The sequence below is a fragment of the Tinamus guttatus genome, unplaced genomic scaffold, assembly GCF_059628265.1.
Source record: "Tinamus guttatus ecotype Peru unplaced genomic scaffold, ASM5962826v1 Tinamus_guttatus_pri_ptg000314l, whole genome shotgun sequence".
In the NCBI taxonomy this organism is placed as follows: domain Eukaryota; kingdom Metazoa; phylum Chordata; class Aves; order Tinamiformes; family Tinamidae; genus Tinamus; species Tinamus guttatus.
In genome coordinates this window covers 1,342,559-1,360,064 of record NW_028288848.1, presented here as the reverse complement: position 1 = coordinate 1,360,064, position 17,506 = coordinate 1,342,559, and the positions used below count along the sequence as shown (strand labels likewise).

Here is a 17,506-nt window from a genome sequence, read left to right as displayed (position 1 = left end):
GATAGTGCCATGAGGCCTCCTCTGGGATGGGATTCATCCTGGGCAGCTTCCTCATCTGCAAGGTGCACCGGCCCAGGCCATTGACAATTTATGACCCAGCTTTCATAACGATTTTCAGAATAAGTTTCTCAGGTGAAGTAGCTCAGTGTTTTCAAGAAAATTAACTGCATCTGTCTGGGAGGTGTTCCTTTGTCCAGAGCTCTTATTGCCAACAGACTGTAACACATCTTACAGAGTTAGAAAATGAGCAGGGATGTTCCTTGATATTCTGGAAAAATCACAGCCTGCAGCAGGCTGGTAGCCTTGTGGAAATAAGCACATGGTACGGAGCATCCGGTCACTGACTAAAAATATCTGCTTCATCCATATGTCTAGTTCCCCACTATTAGCTGAGAAGAGTCTCCCCACTGGACATGTTGCTGTGTGCTTCTCATTTGTGTTTCCACCATCCCTCCTGTTTGGGTTTCTCCTTCCTGCCCTTGATTGAAGGCTGGATCATCTGCAGCTGTATGATGACAGGCAGCAAGACAGGTGAGACTTTACTTGACTGTAATTTACTAAGACAGGCTGAACACCACTGGAGTATAAAGAAGAGCAGAGGCCCATTCTGAATCCACTACTGTCACTAATATAGAAACCTTAACTCATTGATAAATCTCCAGAGTAGATATACACGAAACACCCCTATGTACAATAACATTCTTGTTTACATCAACCCAGTTAGAAATTTGATGCAAGGATTGCCACTGGTTGTTACTCTTTTGATGGGACTGGTGTGGGAAGAGCAAGATCACTTGATGGATCTTTTGTATCGGCAGCTGTTAGCTCCCCTGTTGCATGTGAACAGTTGCACGACGTGGAGGAGGTGCTAGGTGTGCGATTGTGTTTCACATCCCACCTCTATCTCCAGATGATTGAACTTTCTTGTCCATGCATGGGCAATTCCAGTCTTTAGTCTACCGTTGAAAATGTAGTTCTAACTAGCTCCTTTTTTCTCCCATTCCTGTCAAAGACCAAAGATCAATTAGTCAAAAGGCAAGGCTGTCAGGTAGCTTTAATGTGCATCAGATCAGCTAGTAGCACCTGCCCCTTGGAGTGTTTCTGGACTCCCCAAGCCAGCGTCCAGAGCAGGGTGGGTCAGGGATCTCCCCAATCATAGGCAATACTTTCACCAAAGAGTTTATACTACACACAGCAGTGACACTGCCAATGTAGGACCAGGCACGCGGGCAGAAACCATGAGGTGGGATGAAGGTTTGTATGGGGTGCTTGAAGGAGAGACTGAGCAAAGCTCAGTGAGCTTCCTTGGGTCATTACTAAGACTGATCAGAATAAGGAGAATCAAGTACCAAGCAGAGAAGGATGATTTGTTCTTTCTGCCTTAGCTGAACTGCTGTCACTTGGGGAAGAAAAGCAGCCCTAAAGCAGGCCAGGCATTTTACAGGCTGAGTCTGTCTTCCTGCACATCTCTTGGGCACCAAGAGACACAAACTATTCACACACTCTGGGGTACTCTGGAGGAGACTCGTGACAGAAAGGTATCCACAGCCAACTTCTGAAAGCAGGGTGTGCTGAGATATCCTACTTTCAGAAGTGAAAGCTATAGTGAATAAAATCCCTGTCACAGCACTGCTGCTTCCTCGAGGGACTACGGTTGCTGCAAAGCTGGGGCCTATGCTGGTAGGAATAGAAAAAAGGCTGAGAAAGGCTGAGCTGTTTTCCCAGGTGAATAAGGCCCATCCCTCCTGTGGCTTTCTTGCAGTTAAACCTGAGAAGTGTTTCACCACCGTTTCAGTGAAATTAAACCTCTAGTCTCCTCCATCTGCTTTCAACCCAGTCAGCGTGACTCAGGTCCAGTTATAGGAGACTGCTTTTTATGCAGTTTAAAATGGTGCCTTACCTTAGCTTTCTGTAGAACTGTCCCCTTTCCTGTTACCATGACAGATAATGGCCTGTTTTTTAAAGCTGTCGCTGAATTGACTGGCGAGTTCTCCACACTGTTCGCCGGACTGGTGGTTTTCACTTGAATCTACAATAAAAATAATAAAAATTGTGATGACTTCAGGCTACAACCATTGCTGCCTTTCATCAACCATTTCCTAAAAAAATAGCTCAACTGTTAGAGCTGCAGTCCCCTTTTTACTGAGAGGCATTTTCCAGTGAAATGCAAATGTGAAACAACACCATGATGTAACATTTATAGTGTACTTATTTGCATGTTGAGGAACTTAAGCTGAAGTATAGAGAAGGCCTTCACAAAGAGGTGAGTTCATCTTTCCCACATTATTTTAATGTCTCAGAAGGCCTTTCACTCTTTGATGTAGCCATAATTCCTGCCTGTACTGTAAAGAGAAAGGCTCGTATTTACGTTTTAAAGGAACCAAATCTTCAGAAAGGATTTTAGGTGCCTAAATCTCCCTGAGACAAGTTCCCTCAGCGGGGTCCAGAACTGCATGACCCTTGAGCATATTGCTCAAGGTCCCACAGAGAACTACAGCTGGATCTCCCGAGTCCAGCCACCTTTCAGCTGCCCTATCGTGACTGTTTCCCCTTGCAGTGCAGAAACAAACCCGTGGGCTCTGCACTCTGAGAAGGCCAAGGCCAGGCTGGCCCAGTGGGATGCCCTCCCTCCACCGACCTTGGGGGCTGCGTTCTCCAGGTGCGTGGTGTCCACAGCGGTGCCCAGCGTCACGGGGCCAGACTCGGCTTTCTTCAGATTTTCCTTCACTTCCACCAGGCTCAGCTCGAGGTCCACCCTCTTGCTCTCCTTCTTTTTGCACTCTTCTTCTATCTCCTTCAGCCTCTGTTCGAGGCTCTTATCTGCAAGGACAGGAATAACTTGGTATCCCAGTCCTGCTGAGCCACTGCTGGGCATGTTCCCAGTGCAGTGAGGGATGAGAGGACTTGGGGGAGCTTAGGAGGGGAAGGAAGGAGCAAGAGAAACAGCACATATTACTGCTACCAAGGTTTATCTTAGAGCTTTTCCCAAGACAGACCAGGCCAGAGATGAGGTGTGTGTGTGTGTGTGTGATATAAACACCTAAACCCTGAGCGTACCTAACACTGTACGCTGTGTAATAGTGGGCTATTTCTACCTCACTGGAAGCCACAGGAGGTCAAAGGGTAGCTCTGGATCCAGGTCAAAGCCATTTCAGCACTGATTTCTCTAGCACCTTGGCCGGTGTTAATGTGCCTGTGGTCCTGTACGTAGTGGGAGAGTTGCCAAGCACCTTTCTATTCCCAAGCTGGCCAACTTCGTCACCTCTGAAAAAGCTGCCACCCACCATTCCCATTAGTCCCACCTTGGCTCATTTCAACACTTTGCTTTTCTCCTAGCTCTACCTGTGCAACCCGCTAGCATTTCCTTCAGCTCCCGCCTCTCCTTCCGCAGCTGGGTGAGCTGAGCTCGGATTTCATCCTTCTCTCTCTCCAGCCGCTCCTTCTCCTCTGTGAATCTCTTCACTTCAGCCTCCGTCCTGTTCTTGCCTAGCTTGGTTTCCACCGCTGCTGCTGCAAACACAGGCCACAAAAACAAGCTTGGTCAACACACAATCTGAGGAGAAAAATATTTTGAGAAGCTAGTGTGCTGCAAACACAGACCAGACTCTAAGGGCAAAGCTCAGACCTGCTGCAGCTCCTCACCATGCCTTGGCACATCCCAGCTGCACCCGAAGCCACCACTTTTACTTCCTTTGGAGGGCAAAGCACTAGTCTGAGCTAAAATGGGTGACCAAAGTTCCCGGTAGCAGCCACGGGGAGCTCCCACTTGGCGTGTCCCAGCCTGCAGCGGGGAGGTCGCGCTCCCTTGGCCTGACGCGTGGTGGGATCCCCAGGAACTCACCGGGCAGAGCCAGCTTGGGCCGCTCCAGCCTGTCCCTGTGCGCGGGCAGCAGCTGCGGGCTGCTCAGCAGCGTGGGGCAGGCCGTGGGCTCGGGGCCCGCCTGCGGGAACGCGATCTGCTGCTGCTCCGTCTGCAGTTTGATGGTCGAGGCCCTTGGCGGCAGCTCCTCGGGCTCCGGTTTCTCTGGGCTTTTCTGGAGGCAGAAGAGAAGGGGAATGAAATGGCATGATGTGGCAGGGGAAATTAGCCTGCTGATGGTTCTGGACTACAATTCTGGACAGTACCTGCTCCAAGATTTCCACTGTCTTTCTGGAGGGTTCGTCTTCCTTAGCCACAAGGGTTGTTTCGCTTACAGTATCTGCTAAGCCCTTGTTGCCAGCCCGTTCTAAGGAGGGAGAGCTCCGGGGTGAAAGCTGCTTGCCAGCACAGTGCAGGAAAGATTTCACTGGGGTGAGATCCAGGTACACTCTGTCATGGTCCCCTTCAGATTTGTTTTCACTCTTGGGTCCTTCTTCCTGCAAAAGGAGACCATTGAGGGGCCTGCTGCATGCAGAAGTACAGGCCAAGTCTCACTCAGGAGTACCACTGTCTCAGGTAATCCAGGATAATTTCCATAAACAAGTGACCAAGGAACAAGAACCCCATTCTCTAAGTCATTTCTCACAGGAATTTTCAGTATACCAAAGGGAGGGCTGCTGCTTTCTGCAGTAGATCTTTCCAAAGGTTGCACCAGCATCTCCCTAGGGTCTCATGCTATTGTGCTTCCACAAGTCCCCTGCCAGATTCTTTGCATTTCCCCAGGGGAATCTCCTCTGCACACAACCTGCCTTTCTTGTCCTTACACATGGGACTCTGCGGCAGGAGGAGTTTTGTTGGAATGGCCTCCAAACAACCCATGATCACCAACAATCCGTGTCACTCACTGACAGCTCTGTCTTCATCCCTCTCTACCTTACCACCAGCTTTTGCTGTTGGCAGACTTTGTGAAATTTCATCTCAACTCACTTATTAAGGATTCCCCCAGAGCTCCCCCTGGAAAGCTTTCTCACCTTCCCTGGCAATTCCTCATCAGCACCTACCTCTGCCCCATTGCAAAAGCCTGGATTTTCCCCACAGGCTGGGAATTCCCTTTTCCATGAGCTGCTTGTAGCTATGGAAAATCTCCCCATTCACTGCTGGAGCAAGGTTCTCCCTGGGCCACAAGCCTCCCTGCAAGCCTGCTGGGGGCTGTGAGACCTTACCCCAGGCACATCTGGCACATCCACATCGTCATAGAGCTCCTCCTGCTGAATCCTCCCCTTCGGCAGGTTGTCGATGTAGGTGTTGGGCTCCGAGTACTTCCTCTGCATTAAGCTGTGAACAGTCAGCAGGACATGCTATTGGGGTGACCGCTCCTGCTGCATGGCTGTGGCAGGCCACCCGCTGCACCAAATTCACAGCTCTCCACTGGCACGTCAGTCTGTGCACAGTGGTGCTGAGCCCTGGACCGGCCACATGGCCAAACGCAGGAGAGGCGAAGGAAGAGGCACGCAGCAATGTGACCACTGCTGTCATTTTGCACCAGGCAGCATCGGTGGGAAGGGGCTGCCTTTCCCCACGGCTCCCTCCGCTCCTGCCCAGCCTTCGGCGCAGCACTGCACCGAGGTGTTTAGCTTGCTGCAGCAGCCCAGCAGCTCTGCACCCCAGCTAGCAGCCTGGACCCATTGGGATGGCCTCACAAGAGCAGCCTGGACACGTGCCCCAAGCCTCACGGCAGCTACCCTCGAACAGCAACAAGTGCTCTCCGAGCTGGCATTGAGGCTTCAGCTTTGACACAAGCTCCATAACCTGTTCTGCAGCCAGCCTATGGCACCCCTCCTCCTCCCTCTAGCTTGTTCCCCCTTCCACAAGCCTCTGCCACCAGCACAGGGACCAGCACGTTACCACTGTGACTTACAAGAAGGAATTCTTTGCAGCGCTGACAATGCAGGAAACTCTATCGGCGTCCACATAATCATAGGTAAACTCCTCCGGGTCCGTTTTTGAACCTGACTCCAATAGGAGAAGGCCCAGCCAATGGCCCATTTCCTCCGAGGATTTGGCCTACAAGGTGACCAGCGAGATCATTACACATTGCAATGGCAGTTTTCCTGGACTAGCAAGGCTAGCACTTACTAAGCCCGAGGTAGGGAGGTAAGCTGACAGCCCTCTTGACCCGCAAGAAGAAAGGTGAACTGCAGCATTTTTAAATTAAGTCTAAGAGCAAATGTTTTTGTTTTAAAGGAAAAAAGCAAAGAAGGAGTTCTGCTCCATGTGTGGAATTGATTTGCAAATGTGGAAGATCTCTAAATGCATTTCTTCACTTTTCTGTTAATGGTGAAAGGACTTGGCTGCCTACAGAATTGAAAAAAACTATCTCCCTGGCTTCAGATGTGTTAGGCAAGCCATTCTTGGAGAGGAAAGAGCACATTTTAATTCTGTACCAGTAGAGTGCAGCAGTGTGATTTCCAAACACAGACTTACAAGGACACCTGAATCAGAGAGCTTAAGTTCCTCATGCCAAAGCCAAAACTGCTCTGCGGGTGTGTGCATGATGGAGATGGCAAAGGAAGAATTTTGGAGTGTGATCACAGAAGAATTTTGAAGAGATTCCCCACCTTTAACATGGTCAAAAACAAATTTCCAGGTCCAGTGCAACACTGACTTTTTGGGGTATGCGAAATTACGAGCTGAGATTTTGCCTTGAAGTTAGCTCTAGCCACATGTACTTCCTGGTAGAAAATTATTTCTACCTGAAGCAAGAAAGAACTGGGCCAATGCCCACGTGTTTTGCTTTGATTTTAGGAGTCCTACCAGGAAACACAAAATAAATTTCAGGGCAAGTGAATACCAAACTGGAAAGTATATTTTAAGCTTCCAATTTGTTTTATTTAGCACAAAACTTTAGTGCCTGGGAAGTCAGCCAGCCAGTCTGTCTGTACATGAGCCTGATATCCTAACAAGATGCGGTTTCTCTCATTCACAAAACGTAAATTTTCCCAGCATCTCTTTTCACATCTGTAATTAGGTGAAATTTCTTGGATCTAGGACATAACCTGGTTCACAAGCTAAACAAAAACACCTTCCATGGACGGCACTTGAAGTCAGTTGTTTAGCTGTAAATATTCCACCCACTGGAAAAATACAGGAAATTGCTCACATTGTCCAGCTCCTACTATAATCAGGCTGTCGTCAGCGAGAACTAAGATTAGAGATAAACAGTCCTGGATGCAGGCAAAAGAAAGTAACACATGGAGGTGAATTTACTTGCACTGTCAAAGGAAGATCTCTGACTGGCTAAAGTGGGATGCATCCATGAACTTTGCTTTTGCATCTCCGTTTTCCCAAGATAAAGGAAAAGGTTCTCTGTTCCTCTTAGGCCCAGTCTTAAACCCCTTCAGTGGGATTCCTCTCACATCAAATGAGCCATCTAGTACATGTCCCATATAACTTAATTATCCAAGGTTATCCTATAGCCAGTGGAGAGAGATGGGCACCTCCAGAGGACCCTTCATCCCATCCTAAGATGAGTGCCTAAGATGAAGGCTGAATGGTCCTCTGGAGATGCCAGCATCAGAGGCAGCCTGGACTACCAGCGTGGGCTGGAGACGTCCTGGGTGACCAAAGCCAGATGAACCAGAGTCCTGTGCTTCAGGTTCTGTTTTGCTGGATTGAGGGCTTCTCTGGAGAACTTTACTGGTTACCCAGCCTAGAGGAAAATACCCTACCTCCAAAGTGACCCGTTCTTCCCCGTTGTGCAGGATATGGAAGGAATAGAGATGATCAGGAATTGGCTGCGGGATAATTTCACAACCCGCCAAATTCAGAGGCTGTTGAGCCAATTTACTTCGGTTCTTATCCTGGTAGAAATGGAGGTGACCATCTTTTATGTGACACCAGCGGGACTTCCACTGACTGTTCACTAGCACATTCAGGTAACCTGCAAGCAAGCACAGGCCACGTGATCAGGCTTTCAACACCATTATCAGAGAAATCCAAACTCATTTCACGTATGAGGGTGTTTTGACTACTAAGTCAATTCTGGGGTCACTTGGGAACACAAAGTCACGCAGCAGTAAAGAGCAAAAACATATAAAAATGAGAGAAAATATGTTCAAAATAGGATGCTTGAAATTCCAGGCAGGTGTGGAGCAGCAAGTTGGCTGCAGATAATTGGGCAAAGGTTGTCCCAGAAGAGGAACTCCAGTCTGCGCACACAACTCTCCCTGCTGAATCCCACATGCTGGGCTGATCTCTAGAAAGAGCAGCGCTGGTCCTGTGCATACGTCTCATGTTCTCCATCCTTCTCCTTGGGCAAACCTGCAGCTCCTACCTTGCAAGCAAGACACTCGCTTTAACATGTAAGAAGCACCATGATCTGCATGGATTTATTGAAAGGGACTGAGTGGACTGTGGCCTTTGTCCCTCCCCTAGCAGGGCAACTTGGAGCACGTACGTAGTGGGTGAGATGACGATTAGTCAGATCTCATTGCACATTAAGACCCATCCCTGAGACAAGTCACTGCATGGGGTGCATGCTGTCGCTTACTTGAAGTCTCCAGCGATCTCTCTGGGCTGTCCATGGAGCTGGATTTTTTCCTCCCAAGGTTCATCAGGTTGCTTAGTTTTAGGCCAGTTGTTCCTTTCTTCTTAACTAAGAAAACAAACAGATAGGCTTGGGGACAGCTCTTCTGACTCACAGCCATGCAGCCTGCTGTCCCAGCTGCATGTCCTGCCCTGGGTCATGCACCAAGCAGCACTCACATCACACACATGCTAGAGTCACCAGCTTCTGTATTTTCACAGCTTGCAATCCCACCCTTGCAGGTGGGATCCTGCAAACCTGCAATTCAGGGCATGTGGTAGCAGTCCAAGGCACAGGGAGATGAAGAGCAAGAAGGCACAGCACTTAGCACCATTAATCTCAGATAGCTAAGTGATTTTCCCAGCATCATATAGCAGAGCAAGACACTTAGCCTATATTGCTTTAAAATCTGGGTTAGTGCCAAATAACAGTGGCCGTGGTTGGGGCTGTGGAAAGACTATCTGAACAGGTCTTGCTCTGCAGGTGCTAATCTCCCTTCACTTTCTTACATGAGAAAAAATCATTGCCTATAAATATTTACTGTCTTCAAATAGTTCTTTTCCTTTTAAAAAGACAGACGTTGTGTAGGGAAGGGAAAAGCCTATGTGCAAACAGTCTCTTCAGCATTTACACACCAGGCAGGAATATCAGTCAGTGTGTGAACATGATTGTGGCTGTGTAATAATCACGAAATTCTGGTAAGAAATCAAGTTTGATTTTTTTGTAGTCCAGATTTAATTTATCTCTATCATAATAAAATTACGTAATCCTAATGTAGAGGGATTCAGCAGCCTGGGTCCATCTGTTGGGCCAGGAAATTTGCAGTACATAAGTCCTTAGCATAGATCTCTCCCTATCTGATATGCAGATGAGCCCCATCATCCTTCTAGTGGAGTATCCCCTCTTTTCATGTACTTTCCTGCCCATTTAAAGCCCAGTCAGATGGGCTGGTGTGATGGTCTAGTTTTTTATGTATGTACTTCAATTTGCTCTACAAAGCTCTATGCAGAAAGTGACTTGGACAGCACTTATGCTATCCAAAACTGCCCCAAAGTGCCTTGCCCGGAGTCACACAGGGCTATGAGATGGGGCAGGGCATCACGCCCCAGCCCTTGAGCCCTATGCTCGTTCTGTAAGTGCTGAGAACACCCAACGTCCCCCTGCCATTTCATCAGAGAAAACACTATGAACTCAAATTTACAGACAGTGAATTCACATGCAGTTTTCACTGTGAGTCGGATCAGTTTGGGGTACAGGAAAGAGAGGTGGCAGCTGTAGAGAAGCTACAGAAATCCTCATTCCAGGCAGGGCTAGTGGCCTAGTTTTCAGCTTTTCCTTAGGGCGAGTTTTTTTTTTTTTTTTTTTTTTTTTTTTTTTTTACCATCTTTTGCTTCAGTTGTCTCTGTGTGGCCGTCTGTGCTGCTCCCACTCTCTGAGGCTGCAGAATATCTCTCGGATAGCTCTACCTGTCAACAAACATCACACATGAGCTCTGCAGAGATGGGTGTAACCCATCCTCACACAGCAAGTGCCACCAAGGAATTTCTTTTCTGGCAGCAAGTGCTTGGGTAAGAAAATCCAAGGCTTAGGACTTGATGCTAGTAAAGCTAGATATGGTACAGAACTGGGATCACAACACGCACACATCACAGGAAGACTCACAGAGGCACAAATGCTGTGCACCCCAAAATGCACCATACATGCAGATGCCAAACATGCAGGCAGAGGACTCCAGTCAGCAGAAATCAGTGTCTTTCCACTGAAATCCCTGAGTCTTTGGTGACTTACACCAGCTCAGGGTCTCCCCAGGCTGCATCTCTGGAGCGCCCCGGCCGCACGCACCCCTGCGCTGCCCACTCTAACTCCTCGTGTCCCGAGCTGCCCTGTAACCTGCCCGAGGGCATTTGCAACTCCTCATATCGTGATATGAGGGTGTGCACAGGAATTTAAGGTGGCCGCCAGAGGCTTATGAAGATTTCTTTCTCCTCTGACTGCTTTGCTATAAGTTGCCCCCAGGGAGAATCACTTTAACCTGGGTTAGGAAGCACTCAAGCCCTTGCATTCAAGGGTGTATTTTCCTTCCAGAAAACTCATGGTCAGAACAACTGTTCTGCTGGATGAGATAACGGCCGCTCCCTGTGCAAGGGAGAGTCCAAGTGCTGAGTCAGTTTTGGGGGAAAAACGTTGCAATAAAATTAAGACTGCAAAGGAAAATTAAGATTGTTCCAGTGAAACTCCTTTCAGCAGAATCAGAGTTTGGTTTACAGTTGTATCAGGCTCTGATCAGATAAAATTACTTACAACTCTGACTGTTATTTATTACAGCAGCAGGGAGAAAAAGTACCACCAAAAGTGCTATTTCTCTCTCTGTGGAGACTGGATGTACCTTTGGGTAACAAAGACGCTGTGAATCCGGGGTGTACTGATTGCCTTCACTGCCTCCTTCGGACTGGAGACCACTGGTCTCCTGGATGACCTGTGCAGAAGACAAAGCCAGAGCCTGTGAATAAAGTTGCATTAGCAGAACCAATAGTTTATCCCCCTGCTCCACCCCCACCAAAGCAGTCTGGCAGACACGTGGCAAAATTTGGCAACCCTCACCACAGACCATGCCATGTTACAGCACTGGAGCTTGGGGATGGATTGCTGCAGAGACCTGGATTGCTGCAGAGACCTGGAGCTTGCACTCGGCTGTGAGCAAACCCAGGGACTGCTGCAAGCTAAATCCTACTTTGATTGATGCTCCCTGCAACCCTGGTGACTTCAGCGGGGCTGGAGCACCCAGCGCCTCTGCACCCCGAGTGATCCCCGGCTCTGTGTCCTGTTGCCGCGCAGGGCCCCGCTCCCTGCGCTCTCCACAGCCACCTCATGTCTCCCCTCTCCTCTCCACAGCCCCGGCTCTGCAGCATGAAATGAGCTTCTTTCTCCCTCTGCAGCCTTTCCCGAGGAGCCTCGCCGGGCTGGTGCAGGGAGCTCAGTGCTCTCAGGCTCAAGGATCGTCCTTGTTCCTCTGCAGCCGTCGGGCTGGGCAGCCCCTCGGCCGCCTCCTGCGAGCAGCACAGAGCTGCAGGAGGGAGCTAACCCAGGACGTGAAAATGAAGTGCTGTGTTTGTAGATGAGCTTGCAATGAGGAAGACAGCCAGAGTGTTCAAGGACAGGGCTGAGCTATGGAGGCCCCCGGGCATTTAGCCAGAGGAACATCTCTGAGAGAGTCACAACCCTGTATAGGAACTGGGGTGTGTAGGGCCCCCCACAATTCCCCTCTCCATCCCCTCTTTCTTATTTCCCTTTGTATTACTAGAGAGCCCAAAGATATAACTCCAGAGGATTCTTTCAAAAGCCTCTTTCTCTGGTTACCTACTCTTCTCACAGGCTGAGCAACGTGATGCTGCCTTTTCCAACAGCCAGAGTTTCAGTCCCATGTTCTTTGCTACCTTCTTCACGTGCAAAAGTTTCAAGAACTAACTTGGCCCAGACGGGTCAATACTGACACTGGCTTGTGCTGGCTGGGGTCTGAGGCAGTCAGGCTGGAGCCTGCTCTTGGAGAAAGAGCACAGCTGAGCTAGTGCCACGCTGTGCCCAGGCCAGGCTACGTGTCCCCTGCCTCCCCACGTCTCACACGACGTGGCCGTAGAGCACTTGGACCACCACCTTCTGCTAGGCCCTCCCACCCCGTAGTCCCAGGTAGAGCAAGGAGGGCAAGCACAGGGGCTGCACTGACCCTGAGCCACTGCTCTGCCTGGTCTTTACTCTGCAGCCCCAGCACGATGACGTCGGCGTTCGCGGGGATGATCTTCAGCTTGTGCTCTTTCTTCTTCACTTGCTTCTCCTTGTGAATGACAGTGCAGCCCAGCAAATTCACATCGAGCTGAGGGCTGTGGTCTTTGGAGCTCTTGTAGCACTGAGGTAAGGAAGAGAGAAGTCAAATAAGAGAGTGAACAGAAAGCTTTCCTTCTGCTTGCTAGCATGAACTCACCACTAGAAGTGCTCAGTGCAACCACATGCATCAAGAGCACTGAGCACAAGAAGGCTTGCATACATCTGTATATTCAGACACACAAATATGGTTGTCTTAGGTAGAAAATGGAGGCTTTACCCACCAGCAACCTGGTGTCCTTGATAACGCACAGCTGTTTTGCCCACTGTCCCAGCCACTTCTTTCTCCACAGGAATGCACAGATGCGGGCGTCCTTCATCAGCTCAATGGTGGCCTCCGTGGATGGCCACTGGTGGGTCGCTGACTTGCCTTTGCTGCTCTCTTCTTCATCGTATGATTCGTATGAGCTACTAACTGCATCACCATCTTCTACAACAAAAGTAAATCTTTATCACTAAGTGCATTTCTAGGCTAATTCTGGGCCTATGGCTTGCCTCAGCCATGCTCACACATGCAAGAGCTCCCCGTGCAGGGATGTATCTTTTGAAGATTTGCTAGAGCAGCATGATCCACAGGAAAATAATCCTCATAAACTTCTTTCTCCTTTCTGGTCTAATATTAATTTCACTGTAACATTCTGTGCCTAATTGTCTCAATTAGCAAACACTCGACGGCACTTCCCAGTTGATCACAAGTTTGAGAACATCCCCTTAGACATTTTCTGCTGTTTGCTGCTTTTTCCCCTCAAGATACTTCCCTCTTCAAGCCAAATACTCAAAATTTTTAAGGCAATTGCAAGCTACAATCAGCCCTTGTCCTCTGAATGTCAGAAGTAAAAATGAAATTTGCAAGGCCATGCAACAAGCAATGATCTATTATATTTGGGATGTCGTTCCACTTTCCCATTCTGGGCTAACAGATCTCACTACTCAGCATCTAATGGACAGCAAGGGGCTTTGAAATGATTCTCATCTAAACTTAAACATCTGACAAAAGTAATATTATCAGATTGATGAAAAATAAAAAGAGAAAAAAATGGGGAAAAAAAAGGCATTAGGAACTTCACTGAAGAGCAAGTCACCACATCTTTCAAAACCCCCTCTTTATCAACACGGAGCTGCTGGAAGTCTTTGCTCCTCCTGGTTGTCTCTGGTGCCCCTCACCTAGACGTCAGGCCTCAGGCTGCCTCCTTTCTCCTGGGGAAGTAAAACCTGTCTTCCATACTGACAGCATGTGCCTCAGCTGCCTTTCTTTGTGCAGTAACCACAACTGCCTCAGGAGATGACACATCTTGTAAAACTAGAATGTGTTTCTCCTGGAGTCTCCTGTTACATGGAGACGGGAATCCCCTGACTCCCTCTGCACCGATGCTCACTCTTCCCTCCCCATTTCTCTAGCCTGCTCCTGAATAGGCTCTTGTACCTCTCAAGGCTTTCAGAGTTCCTGAAATTTCCAGACTCTCAGCACTGCAAAATGATCCTTCCAAACTAGCTGAGAACCAGGTAGGGTTTTCAAACAGAAACACCCAGGAGGATCTCGGACATGCTCTGGGATGTCCTTATCTGGATCCACCATGCTGCTTTCCTGTTTGGACTTCCCACAGGCTGCTGAGTAACTTCATCAATATAATAATGCAGGGAATTACAACAACCCAGCAGGTCAGAAGCTTCCTCTACCTCTGCAGAGCATCTGCAGTGCTCGCTGAACCACTACCTGTGGATGCAGCTACCGTTAGCACACATCAGCTCCACATCAGCCACTGTAAATGGGGAAGCAGGGGCCAGGAAAGGTCTCCCTGTTATCCTGAGCAAATAAGAACACCTGCCCTCTGTATGTGCACCAAGGATGGACACGGGTTACTCTCCATGCACAGAGTGGGCAATGCCAGTGGGAGGCATCCGACCATCTTTGCTAAAACTCTAATTTAAAAGAATAAAAACAACAACAACAAAATAACAAAAATGACCAGGCAAAGGGCACGTCAGGTTTTGCAAACACGCCATACCCGTCGTTATTGTGGCATAAATAACGCCCTCAGTAACCTGCAACCCTGGCCTCGGTCCAGCCGCAGCAAGCCTAGCAAAAAGACCTGCACAGTCAAAAGCAAAGAGAAAGAGAGACGGAGAGAAAGCCACAGATAAACACAGGGAAGAACAAGTGAGTCAGTGTCGCCCAGGCCCACGCTCCCGTCCCCGTGTCAGCGAAGGGAGCTCGCTGCACAGCGAGACTTCAAAGAGCAACGAGGCGCCGGGAGACAGTTTCAACCAGCTCCTTTGATCAAGACAGATCCTTTCAGAAAAACAATCACCACCGTAACTCAAATCAGGCAGGGCCGAGGAACTTTTCGGTTGGGATAATTACTGCTCAGGCGGCAGCCGCGCTGCGTTTCCCCTCCGCTCCCTATCGCACCCTCCAATTACACAAAGGCAGCCCCGGAGGGGACTGGGATGCGCTGGGCACGCTGCAGCCCGGGAGCAAAGGGAAGCAGCGGCAGCCGCTGGGGCTGGAAAGGGCAGAGGCCCTCAGAGAGCAGGGAATCCTGACGATGAAAGAGGGACCCCCAGACCCAACAGCCTTGCCTGCCCTGGTCCTTTTTAATTAATCCAGCCATGGTGTGCTATACTGCTTTGCGCTCCACCTCTGACGCGGCGCGACTCTTCTGTCTCCGCAGCCCATCTGGAGGGTTGCTTTGATGTCTTCTCTTGGCAGCGCATTCATTAATTCTACAAATGTTCCTATTTTTGTTTAATTTTACTACGCCCATTTGTTTGGAGATGTGCGGGTGTCTTCCAAGGCTCACACTGTGGCTCCCCACGCTGCCTGACTCCTTCTGACTCAGCTTGCAGGGCCGGGAGATGCAGGGGGAGCACAGAGGGCTTGGATGGTTAGTGGGGTCGTATTTTAGCATATTTGGCTAGAAAAAGTCTGGGCAAACCTGCACATGTTAGGAATTGTCCTTTAATAGCATCAGGCATGCTAAGATCTCAAAGTGGTTGGCAGCAAAAAGCATCACTTCATATCAAACAGGTCCAAGGATGCTGCCACCACCTAGCAAAGCAAGGGGGAGAGAATAGAGATTCCTGTTTTGTACTCGTTAAATCAGTGGCAAATAGGTGCAACCAAGACCTATAGGTCTCACCCACAAGCCAACGGGTTTGAGCTCCGATTTCTTGAGTCCAACAAGGGCACCAACTGCTTTGCTGCTCCCCTGCACTCCTCTGCTGCCTGCTCCTCTCACATCACCCCATTCACTCCAAGGAATCACTACCTCCAAAGAGGATTATACCAAATGAAAGGAAAAACAAACCTTGAAACATGGAGACTCTTAGCAACCCAATCAATCAGCCCTAGGTTTCTAGTTCTTTACTTTAGAGGCTTGTGTCTCTTTTCACTGCCACGGTACTGGTCAGGGCTGCACCTAGTGTGCAGTGGTGCCTGGCATTCACTGAACAGCAGGAACTGGGCTTGGAAATTAAAGGATTTCATTTAACAAGCCTTAGGATGCAGTCCAGAGCGGCAGCCAGATATAACTGGGCTCTCATCTCATGCTGGGATTTGTTTCCACCCTGGAGACTCTGCAGCTGGTGGGCAGGGAGCAGCGTTCAGATCCTGCCCCTTTCCTTGTAAAGGAGAGGAGGATCCTTGGGGGACCAGAGACACACTAGTGAGGGGCTCCAAAACCAGGGGGACAGAGTGCCCGCACGGACTGTTCCCTCATGTTTTTCTCACTATGAGCTCCCAGATTCTGCTCCTGGGTTTGGTTTTATCAGAATATCCAAAATATCCTTATTTAAAGTACAGCCAGCAGCAGACGCAGAGCAAAGGGAAAGTGCTAGTGCTCATGGTAAGTAGCATCACACCGCACATTTATACTCATAAAACACTAAGCCGGCTGGTCAAACAACTATTAATAGCAGCCACAGGCTGCACCCCCAGCTCCCAGAACTGCCTCATTTTGACAGCATTGCCATCACTGGGGCTTTTTCTACCACCCTTGTAGGGCTCTGATCTCTCAGCTCCTTAGGAATCTGGCCTGAGTTTCAGTGAACCATAGGGAAATATAAGTACATCTCCGAGCAACGGGGTACCAAGAAAAACGTTTCAGCTGGGCTCCATGTTATTGATCCTGCCAGCTAATGGGAGTTTATGGAGCCAACGTGCCCTGCTGCTTGTCCCTGCCGTGCCCTGCAGAGCCCTCGGTAAAACCCCAGACCATTTTAGCACAGCCAAGCCGACACCTGAGTACACCCTGGTGGGTGGAAAGCTCCAGCCCAGCCTCTCCTCTGCACCAACCAGCATGTTTCACCCTGGCCACGGTGACTCTCCGCCTTTTCTCACCCGAAACAGCAGCAATCTTCCTGTTCACTGCAGTTATTTAGCTGCTGCCAAAAAGGGATGGTTTGGGAAAATGAAGTTATTTCTACATAGCTCTCTCTTTTTTTTTTTTTTTTTTTGCTTAGCCTTTTTACTTCTAAGCCTTCACAACTACAGCGAGCTACAGGAGCTACGAACTGTCCCCATGTGCATACACTGCACTAGTGGTCATTAAGATAAATTAAACCCCTGTGATTTCCAGGCGTGGCTTCACCAGGGCTTCTCTTTCAGGGAACTTCAAAGCCCAGCATTGGCCACTGGGGCCAGAGAGGGCTCAGCCTCTCTCATGAACAGCTCAGATACAAGAGCCAGGAGCTTAGACCCAAACCTACCTCCTTCCTCAACTCTCCATCCTCTGCCTGCCTCCCCCCTCCAAGCTGCCCTGCACGTGCTCGTGATCACATCCCACTCTGCTGCAGACAAAGGTGGTGACCAGGGATCTGCGTTTCCAGAGGGGTGACATCACCTCTTGCATTCGTGCTCAGTTGGACTCTACAGTGATGAGAAGATCGGCTCGCTATCAGATGAGAGGTGATAATCTCACATACAAGGTATTGCACAAAAGGAGGATACATGAATACAGCTTCTGGAGAAAGCATCTCTGAAATCAAGCCACGTGCACCGATCTCCCGAAGAGGATGGGGAATTCGTAGGTGACAGAAGCTAGTGGTGCTGCTAGAGACATCACTGGCAGCTGCAGACATAGCAAGATGAGCAAGTGTGTATAGGAGTTTGAGAGCACACACACTGTCCCCTTATATACAGTCTGGCTTTGAAAAGAGTTTAAAAATGGTTAATAAACTATCAAAAG

At 49.2% G+C, this 17,506-nt stretch overlaps 1 protein-coding gene across 5 annotated transcripts in view; it reads right to left on the bottom strand.

Annotated features, from left to right (window-relative positions):
- Positions 1 to 216: 216 nt before the first annotated feature.
- The window catches only part of AFAP1L2 (actin filament associated protein 1 like 2), a 65,116-nt gene continuing 47,826 nt past the window's right edge, over positions 217 to 17,506 (bottom strand). For 2 of the 5 annotated variants that reach the window (XM_088528593.1, XM_088528597.1), the window contains exons 6-20: positions 14,327 to 14,410; positions 12,545 to 12,750; positions 12,166 to 12,345; positions 10,831 to 10,920; positions 9,826 to 9,910; positions 8,409 to 8,513; positions 7,588 to 7,799; positions 5,778 to 5,923; positions 5,083 to 5,194; positions 4,126 to 4,356; positions 3,842 to 4,034; positions 3,343 to 3,510; positions 2,639 to 2,820; positions 1,901 to 2,029; positions 217 to 1,003 (exon numbers count right to left, since the gene is read on the bottom strand). In XM_088528593.1, the coding sequence (XP_088384719.1) occupies positions 977 to 1,003; positions 1,901 to 2,029; positions 2,639 to 2,820; positions 3,343 to 3,510; positions 3,842 to 4,034; positions 4,126 to 4,356; positions 5,083 to 5,194; positions 5,778 to 5,923; positions 7,588 to 7,799; positions 8,409 to 8,513; positions 9,826 to 9,910; positions 10,831 to 10,920; positions 12,166 to 12,345; positions 12,545 to 12,750; positions 14,327 to 14,410 (2,150 nt within the window). In that variant the 3' untranslated portion in view covers positions 217 to 976. The remainder of the gene's footprint in view (positions 1,004 to 1,900; positions 2,030 to 2,638; positions 2,821 to 3,342; positions 3,511 to 3,841; positions 4,035 to 4,125; positions 4,357 to 5,082; positions 5,195 to 5,777; positions 5,924 to 7,587; positions 7,800 to 8,408; positions 8,514 to 9,825; positions 9,911 to 10,830; positions 10,921 to 12,165; positions 12,346 to 12,544; positions 12,751 to 14,326; positions 14,411 to 17,506) is intronic. The other 3 variants (XM_088528594.1, XM_088528595.1, XM_088528596.1) reach the window with 3 other exon arrangements.